The 20,123-nt window shown below is 46.5% G+C and overlaps 1 protein-coding gene across 3 annotated transcripts in view; it reads left to right on the top strand.

Moving 5' to 3' along the window:
* MPP3 (membrane palmitoylated protein 3) overlaps positions 1-17,833 on the top strand; it is a 32,586-nt gene extending 14,753 nt beyond the window's left edge. For 2 of the 3 annotated variants that reach the window (XM_025362060.1, XM_025362063.1), the window contains exons 12-20: positions 788-852; positions 2,212-2,232; positions 2,828-2,869; positions 4,541-4,705; positions 4,811-4,891; positions 7,671-7,764; positions 7,965-8,073; positions 9,490-9,612; positions 16,754-17,833. In XM_025362060.1, the coding sequence (XP_025217845.1) occupies positions 788-852; positions 2,212-2,232; positions 2,828-2,869; positions 4,541-4,705; positions 4,811-4,891; positions 7,671-7,764; positions 7,965-8,073; positions 9,490-9,612; positions 16,754-16,930 (877 nt within the window). In that variant the 3' untranslated portion in view covers positions 16,931-17,833. The remainder of the gene's footprint in view (positions 1-787; positions 853-2,211; positions 2,233-2,827; positions 2,870-4,540; positions 4,706-4,810; positions 4,892-7,670; positions 7,765-7,964; positions 8,074-9,489; positions 9,613-16,753) is intronic. The other variant, XM_025362061.1, reaches the window with a different exon arrangement.
* Positions 17,834-20,123: the final 2,290 nt, after the last annotated feature.

The following is a 20,123-nucleotide window of genomic DNA, read 5'->3' as shown; positions in this document are numbered from 1 at the left end:
ACTCTATCCCCTTGGCTGGAGTGCAGTGGCGCGATCTCAGGTCACTGCAACCTCCGCCTCCCGGGTTCAAGTGATTCTCCTGCCTCAGCCTCCCGAGGAGCTGGGATTACAGACGTGTACCATCATGCCCAGCTACTTTTTGTATTTTTTCACCATGTTGGCCAGGCTGGTCTTGAACTCCTGACCTCAAGTGATCCTGCCACCTCGGCTTCCCAAAGTACTGGGATTACAGGTGTGAGCTGCCACACCGAACCCTTCGGCTGCATTTCAATGTGGGAATCTGGACACCTCTGAGAGCCTCACCTCTCCACTGACAGCCACATTGGACAGTCTGCCCAGGCTGAGCCTTCCACTGAGGGGAGGGTGTGAAATTAGGGTCACTTCTGTCCTCAGCCTCTCTTGGGAGTCATTCTGCTATTTCCCAGCTCCCTCAGAGATGGGGAGGCTGGAGAGTAGAGAAGGGGCCGCCTCTCCTTGGAAATTGGCCATAGGGGAGTAATGACCAGCTGAGGATCGTACACTGGGCTGGATCCCTGTGTGGCCATCTTGAGCTGGATGAGCTATTTCTGGACTTAGAGACTCAGTTTCTTCCTCCTGACGAACCAGTGAGCCCTGTGAAAGTGTTCCCTTCGTTGGAACTTAGTGCAAAGCAGGAGGCCCTCAGAGTGTCCAGTGTGTGCCCACCTGTGGGATCCAGGCCTTGGTTTCCCAAGTTTTCCAGAAAGTTCCTTTCAAATGATTCTCTGGCCCAGCTCACGGGCCCACCCATTCCCTTGTGTCCCTGCAGACGACTAAGCTACCGGAGAGCCGCGGGCACCCTGCCGAGCCCCCAGAGCCTCAAGAAGCCCCCCTGTGAGTAGATTGTCAGGGATGGCACTCCGGGGAGGGCCCGGGGTTAGGATGAGGAAGGATTCAGGCTGGGAAGAAGCAGGCAGTGGGCTGGAGGGGGCATCAGGGGTCTTGTCTGAGCTCATGGACTCCAGAGGAAGGAGGGGGTGGGAAGTAGGAGGTGGCTGGAGTCACTGGAGAGGAGCTTGTATATTTGGAGTCCATAGATGATGCTGGGGGATATATTAACAACTTTCCCAAAATGATGTGCAGACGTGTGTGTGTGTTCACGCGCGTATGCATGTGCGTGTGAGGATCTACAGCTTTCGTTAGATTCCCAAGGGCTCTCTGACCCTGAAAATGGAAGAAGCAGTGGTGTTGGAAGGGAATGGAGAAGGCCGTGTGTGACCCGGTGCCTCTGGTAGGGCTGCCAGACTGCCAGACTGGGCAAATACAAATAAAGGATGCCCAGTTGAAGCTTGAATTTCAGATAGATGACAGATTGGTTTATAGCATAAGTATGTTTTTATTTAGTTTCTATTATAGTAGAAGTATGTCCTGTGCAATATTTGGGACATACTTACACTGAGAAGTTACTTCTTGTTTATTTGAAATTCAAGTTTAAGTGGGTATCCTGCACTTTATCTGGCAACTCTACACCGTGTAGCCCTTTACACTTTAGAAAACACGTCCACCTACTTCTTGGAACGCTATGAAGTCAGTAGAGTCAGGTATCTTTTCTAAGCTGGGAATATGTAGGGTCACAAGGTGAAGTGAGCAGAGGTGGGGTCACATTTTCTGAAGGCCTATGATCAGAGCCCCAGGGTAGGGCCCCGTGTAGAGAGGAAGCTTTTCCAGGGCATGGTCTCACCGGTACTGGAGGGCAGACTTGTAACCGAGTGAGTGGCCTGAGCAGGTGCCAGGGACCCGAACACAGATGGCCTGCGGCTCTGCTCCACCCCGCTCCACCCTCAGGCATCTGCGTTTTCCAGGGCCAGACTCCAACCCCAGAAAAGAGAGAGTGGGTCCTATTCCCACTACAGGATCCTGGAGTAAGCTGCTCCCTGGGCCCGTGACAATGGCCACTTTTCCAGACTTGCTGTCAGGTTAGAAGGGCCACTGAGTGCAGTGGCCTTGAGGCTGCTGCGCCACTGATGAGCTGGCTTTCTCTGGGCTGCTAATGAGACACACACAAGAAGACTAATTAGAGCAGGTCTTGGGGTTTAATAATGTACCACAGCTCAGATCACAGGTTCACTGGAGGAAAGGGAGAGAGGCCAGATGGCGGGCTTCTTAGGCACCCAGGCCATGGCTGCCCTCAGCCGCAGGGTCCCCGCTTCCCTCCACTAACGCTGTTCCATCTGTCTTTTGTGCAAACCGCAGATGATCAGCCTTGTGACAAAGGTAGGCCCAGTATCTGTCCGGTGTGCACAGGCGCGGCCCCTTTTCCATGGAACGTTTGGGGCCTGAGGGACTCGCATTCTTTCCCCATGTGGGCAGCTGTGCCCCTCCCGCTGTCTGCACACCTCTTCCTGCTCTGCCAGCCAGACTGGGCTGTTTCTTGAGGCAGTCAGAGTTGGTGGGGACAGGGTTCAAGGCCTTGGGGCCCTTCCCTGCCCTCCTGACATGCGGGGCCCAGCCTTTCCAGGACTCAGCTGTGCTGTGATGGGGCTGGGTAGGAGACAAGGGGTGGGAGGGCAGGGCAGGCAGGAGTGAATCCCTCCTTATTCACGCTGCTCACACTCAGGGACTGGGGAGGCCTGCTGGCCTAGAATCCCCCTCAGGGCCTGGAAAGGCTGTTAGGGGCCTAAGCATGGAGAACTGAGCAAAACAGAAGACCTTGCTTTCTTGGGGTATCCAGGACATGGGATTTCCCCTGAGCTCCCCATGAGACACCATCCCAGGGGGCTCTTCCTGCCCGGCCATCCAGGGGCTGGGTCCCCTGGGCCAGATGTGTCTGGTGGGACTCACTGGCTTCCTTCCCTCTTTTGCTTCCCAGAGGCCTGTGACTGTGAGGGCTACCTCAAAGGGCAGTATGTGGGTAAGTATCTCCCCCTGACACCCACATGCACAACCTGCCCCACCCCAGGCTCCAGAGGCAGGGAGAGGTCAAAGCAGAGTGATGTGAGCCCCAGGAGTCCTTCTGGAGCAGCAGAGCCTGTGGGACCCCCGTCTCTCCTCAGTTCTCTCAGCCTGAGCAGGAGCTGAGCCTGCCCAGGCATTGAGTCCCCACCCAGCTTTTACCCAGCCATGGGGCACATGCCCTGGTGGGAAAGGTACACACACCCCTACATTAATACCAATTCTATTATCACCATCATCGCAATTGGAGTTTATTCAATGTTAACACCACCACCACACAGTGAGGGGTGTTTACCACTCTTCAGAGCCCCTTTTCACTTCTTTTACTTTCGTCAGTTTTTTCAAACGTCTTAGAGATAGGCAAAAAGTTTTTTTTGTTTTTTGGTTATTTTTTAGAGACAGGGCCTTGCTCTGTCACTCACGCTGAAGTACAGTAGTGACATTGCAGCTTGCAGCAGCCTCAACATCCTAGACTCAAACAATCCTCCCACCTCAGCCTCCTGAGTAGCTGGGACTGCAGGCACCTGACACCATGCCCAGCTGATTAAAAATATATTTTTTTTGTAGAGGTGGGGTCTCGCTGTGTTACCCAAGCTGGTTTCAAGCTCCTAGCTTCAAGCAGTCCTCCTTTCCAAAAAGTTTTTAAACTTTTTTTTAAATTATTTTTTGAGAAATGGTCTTGCTGTGTTACCCACACTGGAGTGCAGTGGTGTGATCACAAATCACTGCAGCCTCAGCCTCCCAGGCTCAAGCGATCCTTCCATCTCAGCCTCCCTAGTAGCTGGGACTACAGGTGCATGCCACTACACCTGGCTAATTTTTGTATTTTTTGTAGAGACAGGGTTTCACCATGTTGCCCAGCTAGTCATGAACCCCTGGGATCAAGTGATCTACCTGCCTCGGCCTCCCAAAGTGCTGGGATACAGGCATGAGCCACTGCACCCAGCCCCTTAGCTTTTATTTTGAAGTAATTTCAAACTTACTGGAAAGGTGTAAGAATTATATAAAGAACTCCCATATACTCCACAGCCAGATTCACCAGTTGTTGTTCCTTTGCCATGTTTGCTCAATTTCCTTTCCCACATCTCTGCATTTTTTTTCCTGAGTCATATGAGACTTAGTTGTAGACATCATGTCCCTTTCCCACTAAATCTCTCAGCATGTATTTCCCAAGGTCAAGGACTTCCTCAGGGCAATGATCAAATTCTGAGAATTTAAAATGCATCCAAATCTATTATATGCTGTTATTTAAATGTTATCAGTTGTCCACATCGTGTCCTTTATGGCATTTTCCCTTGGTCCAGGATCTGATCTAGGACCACACATGGTATTTGTAGATTCATGTCCTAATTTCACAGATAAGGAAATTGAGGCTCAGAGAGATGAAGGGACTCGTCCAAAGTCAGTCACATGTCAAGTAAAACAGTGACCTTGAGCCCTAGTTTGTGAATGCAGGGTCACCCTTTCATCTTACCATTGTGTTTCCCGAACAACCTCTTCCAGTAGCAGGAGGAGGTTGGGAGAGGTCAGTGGGACTCAGTCCCATCTCCAGGTCTGGCCAGGTGGAAAAAGTCTCTTCTGGGAGATTCTGAGACAAATGCCATGGTGTCCCTCTGCCCCTCCTTCCAAGCTGGTCTTCGGAGGAGTTTCCGGCTGGGCTGTAGGGAGAGACTGGGTGGCTCCCAGGAAGGGAAGATGTCCTCCGGAGCTGAGTCTCCAGAGCTGCTGACTTACGAGGAGGTGGCCAGGTACCAACACCAGCCCGGAGAGCGGCCCCGCCTGGTGGTTCTGATCGGTAGGTGCCATCCTGGGTTTCCAGGAAGTGATCTGGTTTCCTCCCTGGAGCAGGTGGGGAGGGAGCTCAGCAGGGACCCTGGTCAGCCTTCCTCTTGTTTCCCAGGGTCTCTGGGAGCCCGACTGCACGAGCTGAAGCAAAAGGTGGTGGCCGAGAACCCACAGCACTTTGGTGTCGCTGTTCCACGTAAGAGGGCCCATGTGGGGGTGTGTGTTTGTCTGCATACACACAAATACTTCATGGGGACTTAACTTCCCAGATTCATCCAAATCCTTACTTTGGGTTTAAAGGATCACCAGGCACTGCCTGCTATTGGCAAATTATGGGACAAAGGCCTGATGGGAAGAAATCCACTCTCAGTGGTCCTCTGAGACCCTCTGAGGCAGAAGCTGGAGGACCACTTGCGTGGTTCCTGCCTGGGGTGGGAGGTGAGTCCAGAGCACATTGTAGGCAAAGTGGCAGCCTCAACCTGACACCAAAGGGCCTCCACAGTAGGGGGCATTCCTCCTCATCACAGTGAATTTTGACTCCGATGGCCCCTGCCCTCTGCTTGGATGAGAGGGCAGGTCAGAGAAGCCACAGAACCCTGTGAGTGGTATTTCTTGGCACTCCCTCATAGCCAGATTCCAGTTTGTCAGGGTGGCTGGGTACATTCCTGGGTGATGCCTCTCCTGCCAATTCCTGGGGCTTGCTGCTGCTAGGGGCACCCTGGGATGTCAAGCTCCAGTGGGCAGAGGATCCTGGTTCTGAATGTGATAAGGAGGATGAGGAGGAGGAGAATGAAGGTGCCAGGTAATATGCCAAGAGCTTTTATGTGCAGTCCCCTGGGTCAGCCCTCCCAGTACCCCTGAGAAGAGAGATTATCATCATCTTGTATGGCAGAGGAAGACAGTGAGGGTCAGAGAGGTTAACTAACCTGTCCAATGTCACACAGTTGGTAAGTGGTGGAACCAAGATTCAAACCCAGGCAGCCTGCCCCAGTCATGTTCTTAATGAGGGTGCACAATGGCCTCTCACCTGCTGCCTGCCACTTCATGCCCTTGGCTGCCCCTTTCCTTTCTGGGACTCACTCTCAGTCCCCCTGGCCTCAGAGGGATGCAGTATGAATGCCTGGCGGCTATTGAGAGGGGTGCTGTGGCGGTGGTAGTGGGGCCTCCTCAGAGTGTTCTGGGGCAGAGCAGCCACGAAGCCTTACTTTGATCACACTGCTCTCCCTGGGCCCAGCACCTAGTCTGTGGGTTGTCAGAGCTGTCTTCCAGAGCCCAGTCTGAAGTGGCAGGGATGTGGGGGAGGTGGTGGCACTGGGGAGGCCATTCTGGCAGGACAGCTGTGATGAACCTGGAGGGCTTCAGGGAGCCACAGCCTTCCAAGTTTCAGGGGAACTGAAACAGGACATGCAGAGGTTGCTAACACACTGATTGTTCCGAACTCCCTGGATCCATCCCCTGGGGAAGAGGTACCTGGATGGTCAGGCCCACCTGCTTCTAGGCACTCCACAGATAGGAGACTTTCCTCCTTGGTTTTAGAAACTGGAGGAGTCAAGGAAGCCTTCCCAGAGGCAGTGACTTTTATGCTGGGTTTTGAAGTGTAAATAGGAGTTTTCCAGGCAGAAGAGAAAGGAATAGTTTTCCGTACTGAGGAAACAACATGTGTGAAGGGACAGAGCAGTGTTAGGGACTGGGGAGATTAGTGTGGATGATGTGCTGGAAAATGGAGCTGAGAGGTTGGGCAGATCATGCAGGTCTCATATATTCAGCTAGGGTGTTTAGAATGTAATGCATAGATAAATAAAAGTTTTTAAGCAGGGGGATGACGTGGTTGGAAAAGTGACCCTAGCAGCTCTACCGGAGGTTGGACTAAGATGCCACAGATAGAACACAGGGCATCCCCTGGATGGTTCCCATGGGCCAGAAGACACAGCACCCCAAGATCCCATTTTATCTTTTGGAAAATGCCGTGTGTGTGGCTTTGTGTGTGCCCTTGTTCTGTGGAAGACCTGATTTTCCTCAGAAGTGTGCATCCCAATTCTGTTATGGAAATCAATGAGAAAACACCATGTGTTTTAACATTTTTGTTTGAGAGCCAGCCTTGCTGAAACACATCCAATCCATATAGGGACGGTCTGTCTTCCTGTCTCCTTCTGGAGATGAGAACTAATTGACTAAAGAATTAAAAGCATACATCAGGGTCAAATGTATATGTGGCTCCTTTGCTCTCAAAAAAGAAAAAACATTGAAGAATTAAAAGTTAGGACCTAGGGGTTTCTTAAGTGATTCTTCAAAAGCCACAGCATCTGCTGGGCACAGTGGCTCATGCCTATAATCCCAACACTTTGGGAGGCTGAGGCGGGTGGATCACCTGAGGTTGGGAGTTGAGACCAGCCTGACCAACGTGGAGAAACCCCGTCTCTACTAAAAATACAAAATTAGCCGGGTGTGGTGGTGCATGTCTGTAATCCCAGCTACTCGGGAGGCTGAGGCAGGAGAATCACTTGAACTGGGGAGGCAGAGGTTGCGGTGAGCCGAGATCATGCCATTGCGCTGCAGCCTGGGGAACGAGCAAAACTCTGTCTCAAAAAAAAAAAAAAAAAAAGCCACAGCATCAGGGAGTCAGTTAGCAGAGTGGTTAAGGGTTTAAGCTGGGCATTTGGCAGAGAGACCGATTCTGGCTGTGTGCTCTACTGGTTGTGTGTCACTGTGCACAGCGCCGAGCCTCTCTGTGCCTCAGTTTTCTCAGCTGCAAAAGGAAAAGCCTCCTTTTGTCTACATGGAAGAGTTGTTGTGTGAATCAGTGATACACCTGCCTGGAAAGGCACGGTGCCTGATACGGGGACATGCGATGAGGTAGAAGTGCTTGGTTTAGACACAGCAGCAGCCAACTCCCAAATGAGTGCCTAAGCCTGCTGCTATCCCCACGTGCTGTGATGTGACATCTCTTTGCCCAGCTTTCCTTCTTTCTTTAAAAGATACCACCAGGCCCCGAAAGAGCCATGAGAAGGAAGGAGTGGAATATCACTTTGTGTCTAAGCAAGCATTTGAGGCCGACTTACATCACAACAAGTACGTTGCTTGATGGGCCAGTTGGCCTTCTAGGCAGCTGCGTCTTTTTGTATCTACCTGTATTCCACTGGAGCTCCCGGGAGGGTTCCCAGAAAGGATGGGGGAAGCGGGAGAGAAGTCATGTTGGGAGGTCCCCTTTCCTTTGCTAATTTAGGAAAGCTGAGGAACTAAAGGTCTTTTCCCCTTTGGTGGTGTTTTAGGTTCCTGGAACATGGTGAATATAAGGAAAATTTCTATGGAACCAGCCTGGAGGCCATTCAGGCTGTTATGGCCAAAAACAAAGTTTGTTTGGTGGATGTGGAGCCGGAAGTGAGTTCCTGGGCCTGCTGGCCATTTCTGGTTAATGGAATTTATAACTAGGGGATTGTACGTTTTATACAACACTTAACCTCAGCCTAAGGAATTTTTAGTCTGGAACACTAACTGTTCAATTTCTTTGGGTCTTCCTTTGAAAATCAAATGAAAGCCTTGTACCCCAAAACATGCCCCTCTATCCACAAATGCTGCATTAATTGTAGGGAGCTCGTGGACACTCTGGTGGCCCACAGACCCAGGCTAGTAACCCCTGCATGGAACAGATCATGCTGTAGTTGGTGGCGCTGACTGGCCATTGCAATGTGCCAGAGAATTAGATGTCAGTACCCAGGTGAAGCTGGGGCTGAGCTCTCGGTGCCAGGCCTCCCCCTCCCCAACCAAGGCAGGTGGAGTCAGTGGCTTAGAGAACCACTCAGGGAGGCAGTGAGGAGAGCAGTTTAAAGGGGAAAAAGAGGGAGGGAGACGTGGCCCTGTGAAGTGCTTCAAAAACATTTCCACTCGTGCACACCCGGCATGCTGTGGGCTCAGCAGGGGCTTAACCATCTCTTTAACCTTGTCTTTTAGAAAAACTTCCAAGCTTTGAACTCAATCTGGGACTTTTTTCCCCTCTATAGAAACAGATCTCTGATTTTATGATATAAACTGTAGGCTTTATTTTAAAGAAGTTTGCTTGAAACATATTCCAAAAAGCACGTTATGCCTACAAAGGAAAACGCTCACTCATTTGGACTTACAGGGAGTTAGTAATCAAAATTAGAAGTCTGAGTTTCAAAAATTTCTTTGAAAAGTAATTTTATTGATCACTTTATAGATCAAGGGTGCAGATAATGCATATAGCAGTTTAATACTTAGTGTTTCCAAGTGGAGCCCTTACATTCTAGATAAAATGCATTAATTAAGAGTACAGTTTCTACAGTCTACAGTTTAAGTGATCTGTTCGGTAATCTCATTTGCTTTGCGAACGTTTTCTTCTTTGAATACCAAGAGGAGATGTAATAGCACAAATTTGGTAATAGTGTAGTCCAATTGATGACATTTGACTAAATAGATACACACTGACTCCTGCATCCTCACCCATCAGAAATGGAAGGTGGAGAGGAGCCTAAGAAGGTTAATTATAGCCAGAAGGGTCAGAGCTAAGAGAGACAGCAACTCTCTCTGAGCTGAGGCTTAGGAACCTTCTATTTGCAGTGAGTGTGACTTCAGGGCCCCGCTGAGTTCAATGTCGAAGTGAAGGACGAGAAAAGGAGCAGTTGGTCTGCCCCATTGAAGTCCATTGTCATGGGACCCATGTAACCAGGACCTTTGCTGTTGGGGTTATGGGACTGAAGCACAGGTTGAGTTTTCAAAAGTATATTTCACAATAAAAAACTTCAAAAGTATATAATATTCCTGAACTTTCTTTCTCAGGCACTGAAACAACTGAGGACCTCAGAATTTAAACCCTATATTATATTTGTAAAGCCTGCAATTCAGGAAAAAAGAAAGACACCACCTATGTCCCCAGCTTGTGAGGACACGGCAGCCCCATTTGTAAGTTTAAAGTGGATTGTTTCTTTTCTGAAGGCCTAAGGGAGGCTGTTACAGGAATGCTTCTAGCTGCATCAGGGTGCTTGCAGCTGAAGAGGGATGCGGGAAGCACCTTCTGCACGTGATTGTCTTTCCATTTTGCCTATTGAAAAACTTAAGAGAAGATGATTGCATGGCCAGAAAGCTCAAGGTGAACAGCTGGAACTGCCTCCCAAACCAGGCAGGTGGCTTTTCCCGGGCTCACACCCCTCCACTCCCTCACATAAGCACCCTCCCCCAAAATATGACACCTGTCAGGGACCTCATGTGAGTGTGACAGACTACACTCATCAAACTACATTCCTAGGCCAAACCCAAGTATTTTTAATTGAAATCCCAACTAACAAGGTCATTATCACGGCTTTCAAACCAGTTTGAATCATCAGTGAGTGAAAGGATTTCTAAAACTCGTGGATGAGTTCATCTGATGTATCCTAAATGAACCTCTGTTTCACTGTCATAGATTCTTTGTTCAGCCCAGTCTGTGTCAGGATGGCGAAACCCTCACCCAAACCTAAATGTTTGACAGAGTTCTTCTAGGCGGTATGGACTTGATGACTCATCTTTTTTGGTTCTTAACAGGGTCAGTCAGCAGAATGAGCTGGAAGTTATTATGGGTGGTGGGGGCAGTCAGAAGCAACTCAGTCCCAGAATAGACTTTGTTTGCTGTCCTATATAGCTGGTTTCATCTGAAGGAGGCCTTCTCGGATCCTTCCCCTTGGTCAGGAAGCTCCCTCCAAGTCAAGATTTTGATGCAATCCTAGTTCATACTGATTCTCAGTTTTAACTGTCCACATCGATAGATTTTTTATTTTATTTTTTATTTTTAAAGACAGGGACTCACTATGTTGTCCAGGCTGGTCTTGAACTCCTGGGCTCGAGTGATCCTTCCACCTTGGCCTCCCAAAGTGCTGGGATTACAGGTGTAAGCCACTATGCCTGGCCTTTTATTTTTTTTAGAACAGGATCTTGCTGTATTGCCCAGACTGGAGTACAGAGGTATAATCATGGCTCACTGCAGCCTTGAACTCCTGGGCTCAAGCAGTCTTCCTTCCTCAGCTTCCTAAGTAGCTGGGACTACAGGCATGTACCACCAACACCCAGCCAATTAAAAAAAAAAATTACAGAGACAGGGTGTCTTGTGCTGCCCAGGGTGGTCTCAAACTCCTGGCCTCAAGTGATCCTCCTGCCTCAGCTTCCCAAAGTGTCGGGATTACAGGTGTGAGCCACCATACCTGGTCTCAATAAATTATTTAGAATGGCATACATACAAGGAACATTAGAAATTCTCTCCTTGGCCAGGTACGGTGGCTCACACCTGTATCTCAGCAATTTGGGAGGCTGAGGTGGGCAGATTGCTTGAGCCCAGGAATTCAAAACCAGCCTGGGCAACTTGGTGAAACCCTGTCTCTACAAAAACATTACAAAAATTAGCCAGGTGTGGTGGCACACACCTATAGTCCTAGCCACTCAGGAGACTGAGATGGGAATGGGAGGATCACTTGAGCCTAATAGGTCAAGGCTGCAGTGAGCCATGACCATGCCACTGCATTCCAGCCTGTGTGACAGAGTGAGACTGTCTCCAAAAAAAAAAAAAAAGAAAAGAAAAAGAAATTTTCTCCTTTAGAAACTCTAAGGGGGAGGGTGGCATGGTGGCTCACGCCTATAATCCCAGCACTTTGGGAGGCCGAAGCAGGTGGATTACCTAAGGTCAGGAGTTTGAGAGCAGCCTGGCCAAAATGGCGAAACCCCGTCTCATACTAAAAATACAAAAATTATTTTGTATATTACACCAGGTATGGTGGCGCATGCCTGTAATCCCAGCTATTCGGGAGGATGAGACAGGAGAAACACTTGAACCCAGGAGGCAGAGACTGCAGTGAGCCGAAATCACGCCACTGCACACTCTAGCCTGGGCAAGAGAGCAAGACTCTGTCTAAAAAAAACACACACACACACAAGAAACTCTAAGGGGAGTATCAGCTTAAGTTTAGAATCATTTAGAAACATATAGTATTGACTGGGTGCAATGGCTCACACCTGTAATCCCAGCACTTTGGAGGGCCAAGGCGGGTGGATCACCTAAGGTCAGGAGTTTGAGACTAACCTGACCAACACGGTGAAACCCCATCTCTACTAAATACAAAAAATTAGCTGGGCATGGTGGCACATGCCTGTAATCCCAGCTATTTGCGAGCCTGAGGCAGGAGAATTGCTTGAACTTGGAGGCGGAGGTTGCAATGAGCCAAGATTGCGCCAGTGCACTCCAGCCTGGGCAACAAGAGTGAAACTCCATCTCAAAAACAAAAAACAGAAACGTACAGTATGCCTATCACATAACAAAAAAATCAGAGACAACCTAAATGTTCACTATCAGGACTCAGTTCAATATACTCCATTACATGACACTTACGGGATGTATTGAAATATTATTGTAGCCAGTTAAAAGCCATATGTTGGGGCCGGACGTGGTGGCTCACGCCTGTAATCCCAGCACTTTGGGAGGCCTAGGTGGGTGGATCACCAGAGGTCAGGAGTTTGAGATCAGCCTGGCCAACATGGTGAAACCCCGTCTCTACTAAAAATACAAAAATTAGCTGGGCGTGGTGGCAGGCGTCTGTAATTCCAGCTACTTGGGAGGCTGAGGCAGGACAATCACTTGAACCTGGGAGGCAGAGTTTTCAGTGAACTGAGATCGCGCCACTATACTCCAGCCTGGGCAACAAAGCAAGACTCTGTCTCAAAAAAAATAATAACTAACTAACTAAATACATAAAAGCCATGTGTTGGAGGAGTATTTGATGACATAGCTAAATACAAGAAAAAATAAATCAGAAAATAAAAAAATCAGGATTCTAATTTTGTGTTACACACAAAATACACTAAAATGCTAAAGGCAATTCTCCCTGAATAGTGGGCTCTTAACTAATTTTTGTTTTCTGTATTTACTGTGTGTTTTTTGGAGGGGGAGTTAACAGCTTTATTGAGATAAAATTTACATACTGTAAATTCACCCATTTAAAGCATACAATTCAATGATGTATTCACAGAGTTGTTGCAACTACCACAGTCAATTTAAGAGCATTTTCATCACCTTAGAAAGAAACCTTGAGCCCGTTAGAATTTCCCATTATCTGTTTTCCTCCAGTCCCTTCCTAGCCACAGGCAACTGCTAATCTACGGTCACTATAAATTTGTCTATTCTAAACATTTCATATAAATGGATTCATGCAATATAAGACCTTTTGTATCTGGCTTTTTTCACTTAGTATAATGTTTTTAAGGTTCATTCATGTATCAGTAATTCATTCTTTTTTTTTTTATGGCTGAATAATATTCCATTGTATAGAGTACCACATTTTGTTTACCCATTTATCAATTAATGGACATTTATGGATTTTCAGCTATTATGAATCGTGTTATGAATATTCATATACAAGTTTTTGTGTGAACATATGTTTTCATTTCTCTTGGGTGTATACCTTGGTATGGAATTGCTGGGTCATAGGGCAGCTCTATGTTTAACATTTGGGGGAACTGCCAGACTCTACCATGGCAGCTGTACCATTTTACATTCCCAGCAGCAGCGTTCAAGAGTTCCCATTTCTCCACATCCTCACCAGCCCTTGTTATTGTCTGTCTTTTTAATCATAGCACTACTAGTAGGTGTGAAGTGGTATCTCATTGTGGTTTTGATTTGCATTTCTCTAATCATCAGTGAAGCTGAACATCTTTTCATGTGTTTATTGGCCATTTTTATATCTTTCTTGGAGAAATGTCTATTCAAATACTTTGTCCATTTTTAAATGTCCATTTCTTATTATTGAGTTGTAAGAATTCTTTATCTATTTTGGATACAAGTCCTTTGTCAGATGCATGATTTGCGAATATTTTTTCCCATTCTGTGAGTTGTCTTTTCACTTCCTTTTTTTTTTTGTGAGACAGAGTTTTGCTCTTGTTGCCCAGGCTGGAGTGCAATGGTGCGGTGTTGGCTCACTGAAATCTCCGCCTCCCAGGTTCAAGTGATTCTCCTGCCTCAACCTCCAAGTAGCTGGGATTACAGGCGCATGCCATCATGCCCGGCTAATTTTTTTTGTATTTTTAGTAGAGATGGGGTTTCACCATGTTGGCCAGGCTGGTCTCAAACTCCTGACCTTGGGTGATCTGCCTGCCTCGGCCTCCCAAAGTGCTGGGAGGCACCATGCCTGGCCCTTACTTTCTTGATAGCATCCTTTGAGGCATAACATTTTAAAATGTGATAAAGTCCAATATATTTTTTCTTTTGTTGCTTATATTTTTGGTATCGTATCTAAGAAATCATTGTTGAATCCAAGGTCATAAAGATTTACTCCTTTGTTTTCTTTTAAATTATTTATAGTTGTAGCAGTTACATTTGGATCTGTCATCTATTTTGTGTTATTTTCTGTGGATTGTGTGAAGTAGGGGTCCAACTTCATTCTTTGCATGTGGATAGCCAGTTACCCCAGCATCACTGGTTGAAAAAACTATTTTCTCATTTAATTATTTTGACACCCTTGTCTAGAATCAATTGGCAAGAAAAGTAAGGGTTTCTTTCCGGAGTCTCAGTCCCTTTCCACTGGTCTACATGTCTATTGTTAGGCCAGCACCACACCGTCTTGCTTCGATTACTAGCTTTGTAGTAAGTTTTGAAGTCAGGTTTTTCAAGCTTGTTTTGGCTATTCTGGGTCCTTTGCATTGCCATATGAATTTTAGGATCAATCTGCCCATTCGTTTTACTGTATTGGCTTTGTTTTGTTTTGCAAATATTTCAGGATTGAATAAGCAGGGGGGAAATGGCTCATTTTTCCAAGAGTCAAGAAGTCATTAGGAGAGTAAGAGGCAGCTTCCTAGGACTCAAGGAAAGTTCTGCCAAATAATCAGGTCCACAGGCAGTGCCAGCTTTCTAGGAGTCAGAACCCTCCCTGGCCCATGGTGGTTATTTCAAGAGAAGCAGCTGCACTCTATTCCCAGTGTCCTTCCAGCCTGGCCGGTTTTGTCGTCTATCCCATCTCTTTTATTGCCCACCAGAATACTGCATTCCAAGCAGGTGGGCTGATGATGAAATGCAGCTGGTCCATTCGTGCTCCACCACCCTGCAGCTGTGAGTAGGCAGCAAGGTCACAGTGAGGCTGTTCAACACAGAGTCCCCGGTTCTACTCCCAGAGATTCCGACCTAGGGGGTTTGGAGTGGGGCCCAGGCACTCCGTTTTTAACACTCAGCCTTTCATGTGGTTTTGATGTATGTTGGCAGACCCCAGATGACATTTGGAGAAATTCCTCACAAAGGCATGGGTTTTGTGTAACGTTAAATATCTGTCCATTGTCTGGCACCTGAGTTCCTGGCAGGGGACCCAAAACATCCTCTGTCTGTTTCCTTGCTGACCACAAGTTAATGAGGCTTCTGGCTTCTGACCCAGCAAAGCTAATCCAGCCTGGGGGTGATGGACAGCATGGGGGAATCTTTCCTATGTGATCTTCCGGACTGTGACTCTTGCTGAAGACACAGGTGGCGAGTTCCATCTTTACAGGCCAGGAAAGGGGTTCAGGGGATTTATGATTGCAAAGCAAATGTCACGTGTTTTTACTCCATTAGAGATTTACTTAAGTTCTTTCCAGATGCAGATATTTATTAGGAAGATTGTGGTTCTTTGTGGCAAAATTTTTTCTTCTTTAATTTCTTAACTAGCCAAATGCTTCCAGGATGAACCATGTGGGTGCCTGGAGGAGGGGAAACTGGAAGCAGCAGACAGGTCTATAGGATGGATGTGTGTCAGGGAGTGGGGAAGGAGGGGTTGAAGAGCCAGGGGGCAGTTATGGGATAGTGCGAAGTGCTTCTGAGTATGAAAGTAGCCCTGCGAGAATATTCTATATGGAATATAGAATTGAGAAATGTCTCCCAATTTAATCCAATTTTTTCCCTCCTGGAGGAGAAAAGGAGAAGAAATTATCTCAGCCTTCTTAGATAGCACATTTCAACAGTCTTTGAAGTAGCACGCCACACCCTTTTCCTAGATCTTGAGGACTCGAATCCTGAAATTTCAGATGCTCTCACTAAAGTAGGAATTGGCTTTTGACTGGTGACAGAGAGAAGACGGGGGAATATTTTGGAATGTACGTCTCTTTGGGAGAGAACAGAACTCACCCTTTCCTTGTGGCAGCATGAAAACACTGAGCCCCTAGAAACAGAGGGGAGATGGCAACAGAGGACTAAAAAGGGGAACGAGTGAATGCCAGCAACAAATTTCATTTTGTAGTTTTACTTAGAAAGGGCCTGCCACTTTCCTGTTTTCCAAAACCAGGCAGATTGTCAGACAACTACTCACCTGAACTGGTACTTATTAGAGGTTCTTTTGAATGGAGATGCAAACAGTGCCCACATTGGGTAAGATGGAGTCGTTGCCTATACCTTAATGTTAGGTGTCAGGAAGGCAATCTGATTAAAGAGATCAGCTGCCCTAAGGACATGGGGAATTTGATTAGAATTGTCCAGTGCTTTCTTAAATAACTCCACTTTGCTGTGCTAGTGTTTGGCTCTGGTGTGAGGAAATGAAAAGAATTTAGTTCTACACTATGAATTTAGGAGTCTTCAGGAGGGCATTAGAATGATTTCTTCTTCCACTAGTTGATTGCAGAAATGTTTGCTCTGTTTTTATATAGTTATTATTTATAGTTCTTTCTTACAATTATTTAACCTGTGTACTAAATGCCATGCAGCACAATACTACTACTTCTTTGGAAGTACTTCTGAGGCAGGAAGTGTGATATTGACATATATACACGGATATAGAATCAGCATTCCCAATGCACTTCCTATCATGGCTTTGAGGTCGTAGGTCCTCAGGAGGTATCCTGTGAGTGAATGACTGAACAGCGATTGTGTCTACTGCCCATTAACTTTCTTTGAAGTTTGACGTGATGTTGTCCCTACGCTCTGTTCTTGTGTACACGGTTGGTTTATCAGTGAGACCTAGTCATCCACTCATCAGTTAAAAGTTAAAGGTTGGAACATTGCTCAAGACAAAGGCTATAGGTTTGTTATAGGAGAACAACCCAGTTGCTCCTTTTACCACCCCTTTCCTTGCAGGATGAGCAGCAGCAAGAGATGGCCGCTTCCGCCGCCTTCATAGACCAGCATTATGGGCACCTGGTAGACGCTGTGCTGGTGAAGGAGGATCTCCAGGGTGCCTACAGCCAGCTCAAAGTGGTCTTAGAGAAGCTGAGCAAGGACACTCACTGGGTACCTGTTAGTTGGGTCAGGTGACTTTATCCCAGAACATCCAAGCTGGATGGGACCTTGAAGATCAACTAGTCCAGACTCCCTCATTTTACCATCAAGGAATCTTGAGCGCAGAGACGGGGAGAATTCTCCACAAACTGCATCGTCGAGAAGAGTATAAGTGGGAAGTCTTGTTTGTTGTTGGTTTTTGTCTGTTGTTTTTCACTGCACCTCTTTGGATCATGATTTGAAAGGGGCATATCAGAAAACAACACATTTCATTCGTTAAAGTATCACAGGCAAGCTGACCCTGATTCTTTGTACCAAAGTTAAGTAGCCACTGTCTTTTGCAGGTGATAGTGGTTAATTTATACAGTACTGATTTGCAGAATTAATTTAAGCATTTTAAACATAGTGACGCTTAGTAGTTTTTTTGGAAGCTAACTTGTTTTATCCAAGGGGATTTTACATGTAACTGAAATTGCCCTGTCTTCAAGCACTAAAATGTTGATCTTAACCTTTTTTTGAAGTGCTTGCCTGGTAATAGAAAATTGGTTCTCTGCCTATTTTAAAATAGTGAATATACGTAAATTGTCTCTGGAAGGCTGAGGCACACTTCACCATCAACATGAATTACTGTACTATTCTGTACTACAGTGGTGCCTTCAGGGACTCGAGGAATGTAAGGTTGCCTTTCCCGTTTCTAAATACCCTCGGATTCCTAACATCGAGCCCTTGCTTTGTTTGATTTGTTCTATTCCATCCATTGTTCCTTTTGTTACTGACAGTTGCCTTGGTCCTAGCCAGTCCCTGCCATGAGATCATAGGGGTTCCTGTTGTGCTAGATCTTGGGAAACCAAATGACTCTCCCTGTCAAAACTATGGCTATGCCGCTGTAAACCATTTCTGTCAAGAATAAAAGTATGTAGACCCAGAGTGTGGGCCTAATGGGTTGTCTCTGAGCAAAAATGATTGATTCATGATATATCTTAGCCGCTCAGAGAATTTTTTTATTATTATTAATAGCCAACAACAGTCTTTATTCTGTGCTGGATGCTATGCTAAGGCCTTTACATACATTACCCTGATAAATACACCAAGCCAATAAGGTAGGATTCTTATCTCATTGTACAAATGAGAAAAAAAAAAATAAAGCTTAGACAGTTTAAATAATGTGCCCAAGTTTGCACAGATTTAAAAAAAAAAAAAAATTGCAGGCCAGGCAGTGTAGTGCATGCCTGTAATCCTAGCACTTCGGGAGGCCGAGGTGGGCGGATTGCTTGAGCTCAGGAGTTCGAGATCAGTCTGGGCAATGTGTCGAAACCCCATTTCTACAAAAAATACAAAAACTAGCCAGGTGTGGTGATGTGTGCCTGCAGTCCCAGCTACTCAGGAGGCCGAGGAACGAGGAGGTCAAGGCTGCAGTGAGCCATGATTGTGCCACTGCACTCCAGCCTGGGTGACAGAGTGAGACCCCACCTCAAAAAAAATTTAAAAATAAAAAAAATGCAGAGCTATGGTATTTGAGCCTAAATATCCCAAATACCAGAGATGATTGTTAACTGTATACTATACTGCGTCATTCTTTTGTGGACCCATAATCGAGGCTACTAATATAATCCACTTATAAGTGATGAATGTGTTCACAGCTAGAATTTATAATATGAAGTGTGACCATAACTTCTAAGACTGAAAAGGCTACATACACACGTGTACATTTTCAAGTTTTTTTACTCATGAAAGGAAAAGGAGGCCAGGTTGAAGGTGAAACACCAGGGAGAAGGTTTGCCACCCATTAAAAATGTCCATTTTACCTTCTACACAAGGATACCTTTGCAGCTCTCTAGCTCATGAACCTGGTAGGTCCACGTAACAGGATCACATTCTTCAGAACTTTCTAGCAAAAAGATGGAGACTTCTTTGCAGTTAGAGAGTATTGGATTCTTATCAAGTGAAATTGGTCTTGAGCTGATCCACAGAGAGCTAGGCCAGGGAGGGCAGCTGTCCCTGAAGTGTGACTAGCACATGCAAAGTTGTTATACAGGATAATGCCTGTAATCCTAGCACTTTGGGAGGCTGAGGTGGGTGTATCACTTGAGGTCAGGAGTTCGAGATCAGCCTGGCCAAAATGGTGAAACCCCATCTCTACTAAAAAAAAAAAAAAAAAAATAGCTGGGCATGGTGGCAGGCACCTGTAATCCCAGCTACTTGGGAGGCTGAGGCAGGAGAATCACCTAAACCTGGGAGGCAGAGGTTGCAGTGAGCTGAGATCGTGCCACTGCACTCCAGCCTGGGCGACAAGTGAGACTCTGTCTCAAAAAAAAAAGTTATGCAGGAGAGCTGAGATTTGAAGTCTGCTCACAGGCAAAAACAAAACAAACCCACATACGTTAAAAATTACTTTTGAAGATCCCTTTGGGAGGCACTATGGTGGAGATCCTAATCAAGTCTCAAAGTCCCATGTAGGTGGTTTTCCCTCCAGTGTGGGAACACAGTGGTTGGGCACCCGATGACATTCTTTCTGCATTTTATACCACTCCACAGGCGTTTTCTGCTGCTTACATAATATTTTTACACAATTGTCAGATGAAATGATAGTAATTCTCTTTATATGTATTATGAAGCAGAGTATTAAAAAGTGATCCTTAGCCAAGTGTGGTGACTCATGCCTGTAATCCCAGCACTTTGGGAGGCTGAGGCAGGAGGATCACTTGGGCTCAGGAGTTCAAGACCAGCCTGGGCAACATAGCAAGACCTTGTCTCTATTAAACATAAAATTAGGGCCAGCAGCATTGACTCAACGTTGGCTCATGCCTGTAATCCCAGCACTTTGGGAGGCTAAAGCAGGTGGATCACTTGAGGCCAGGAGTTTGAGACCAGTCTGGCCAATATGGTGAAACCCTGTTTCTACTAAAAATACAAACATTAGCCAGGCATGGTGGCACGTGCCTATAATCCCAGCTACTTAAGAGGCTGAGGCACAAGAATCGCTTGAACCTCAGAGACAGAGGTTGCAGTGAGCCAAGATCATGCCATTACACTCCAACCTGGGCAACAGAGCAAGACTGTGTCTTAAATAAATAAATAAATAAAAATAAAAATAAAAATTTAAAAATTAGCTCAGAGGGGAGGTTCCAAGATGGCTGAATAGGAACAGCTCCAGTCTGCAGCTCCCAGTATAAGCAACACAGAAGATGGGTGATTTCTGCATTTCCAACTGAGGTACTGGCTTCATCTC

The sequence above is a fragment of the Theropithecus gelada genome, chromosome 16 (genome assembly GCF_003255815.1).
Source record: "Theropithecus gelada isolate Dixy chromosome 16, Tgel_1.0, whole genome shotgun sequence".
Taxonomy (NCBI): Eukaryota; Metazoa; Chordata; class Mammalia; order Primates; family Cercopithecidae; genus Theropithecus; species Theropithecus gelada.
The sequence above is the reverse complement of the archived record's forward strand: the minus strand, read 5'-3'. Positions and strand labels throughout refer to the sequence as shown.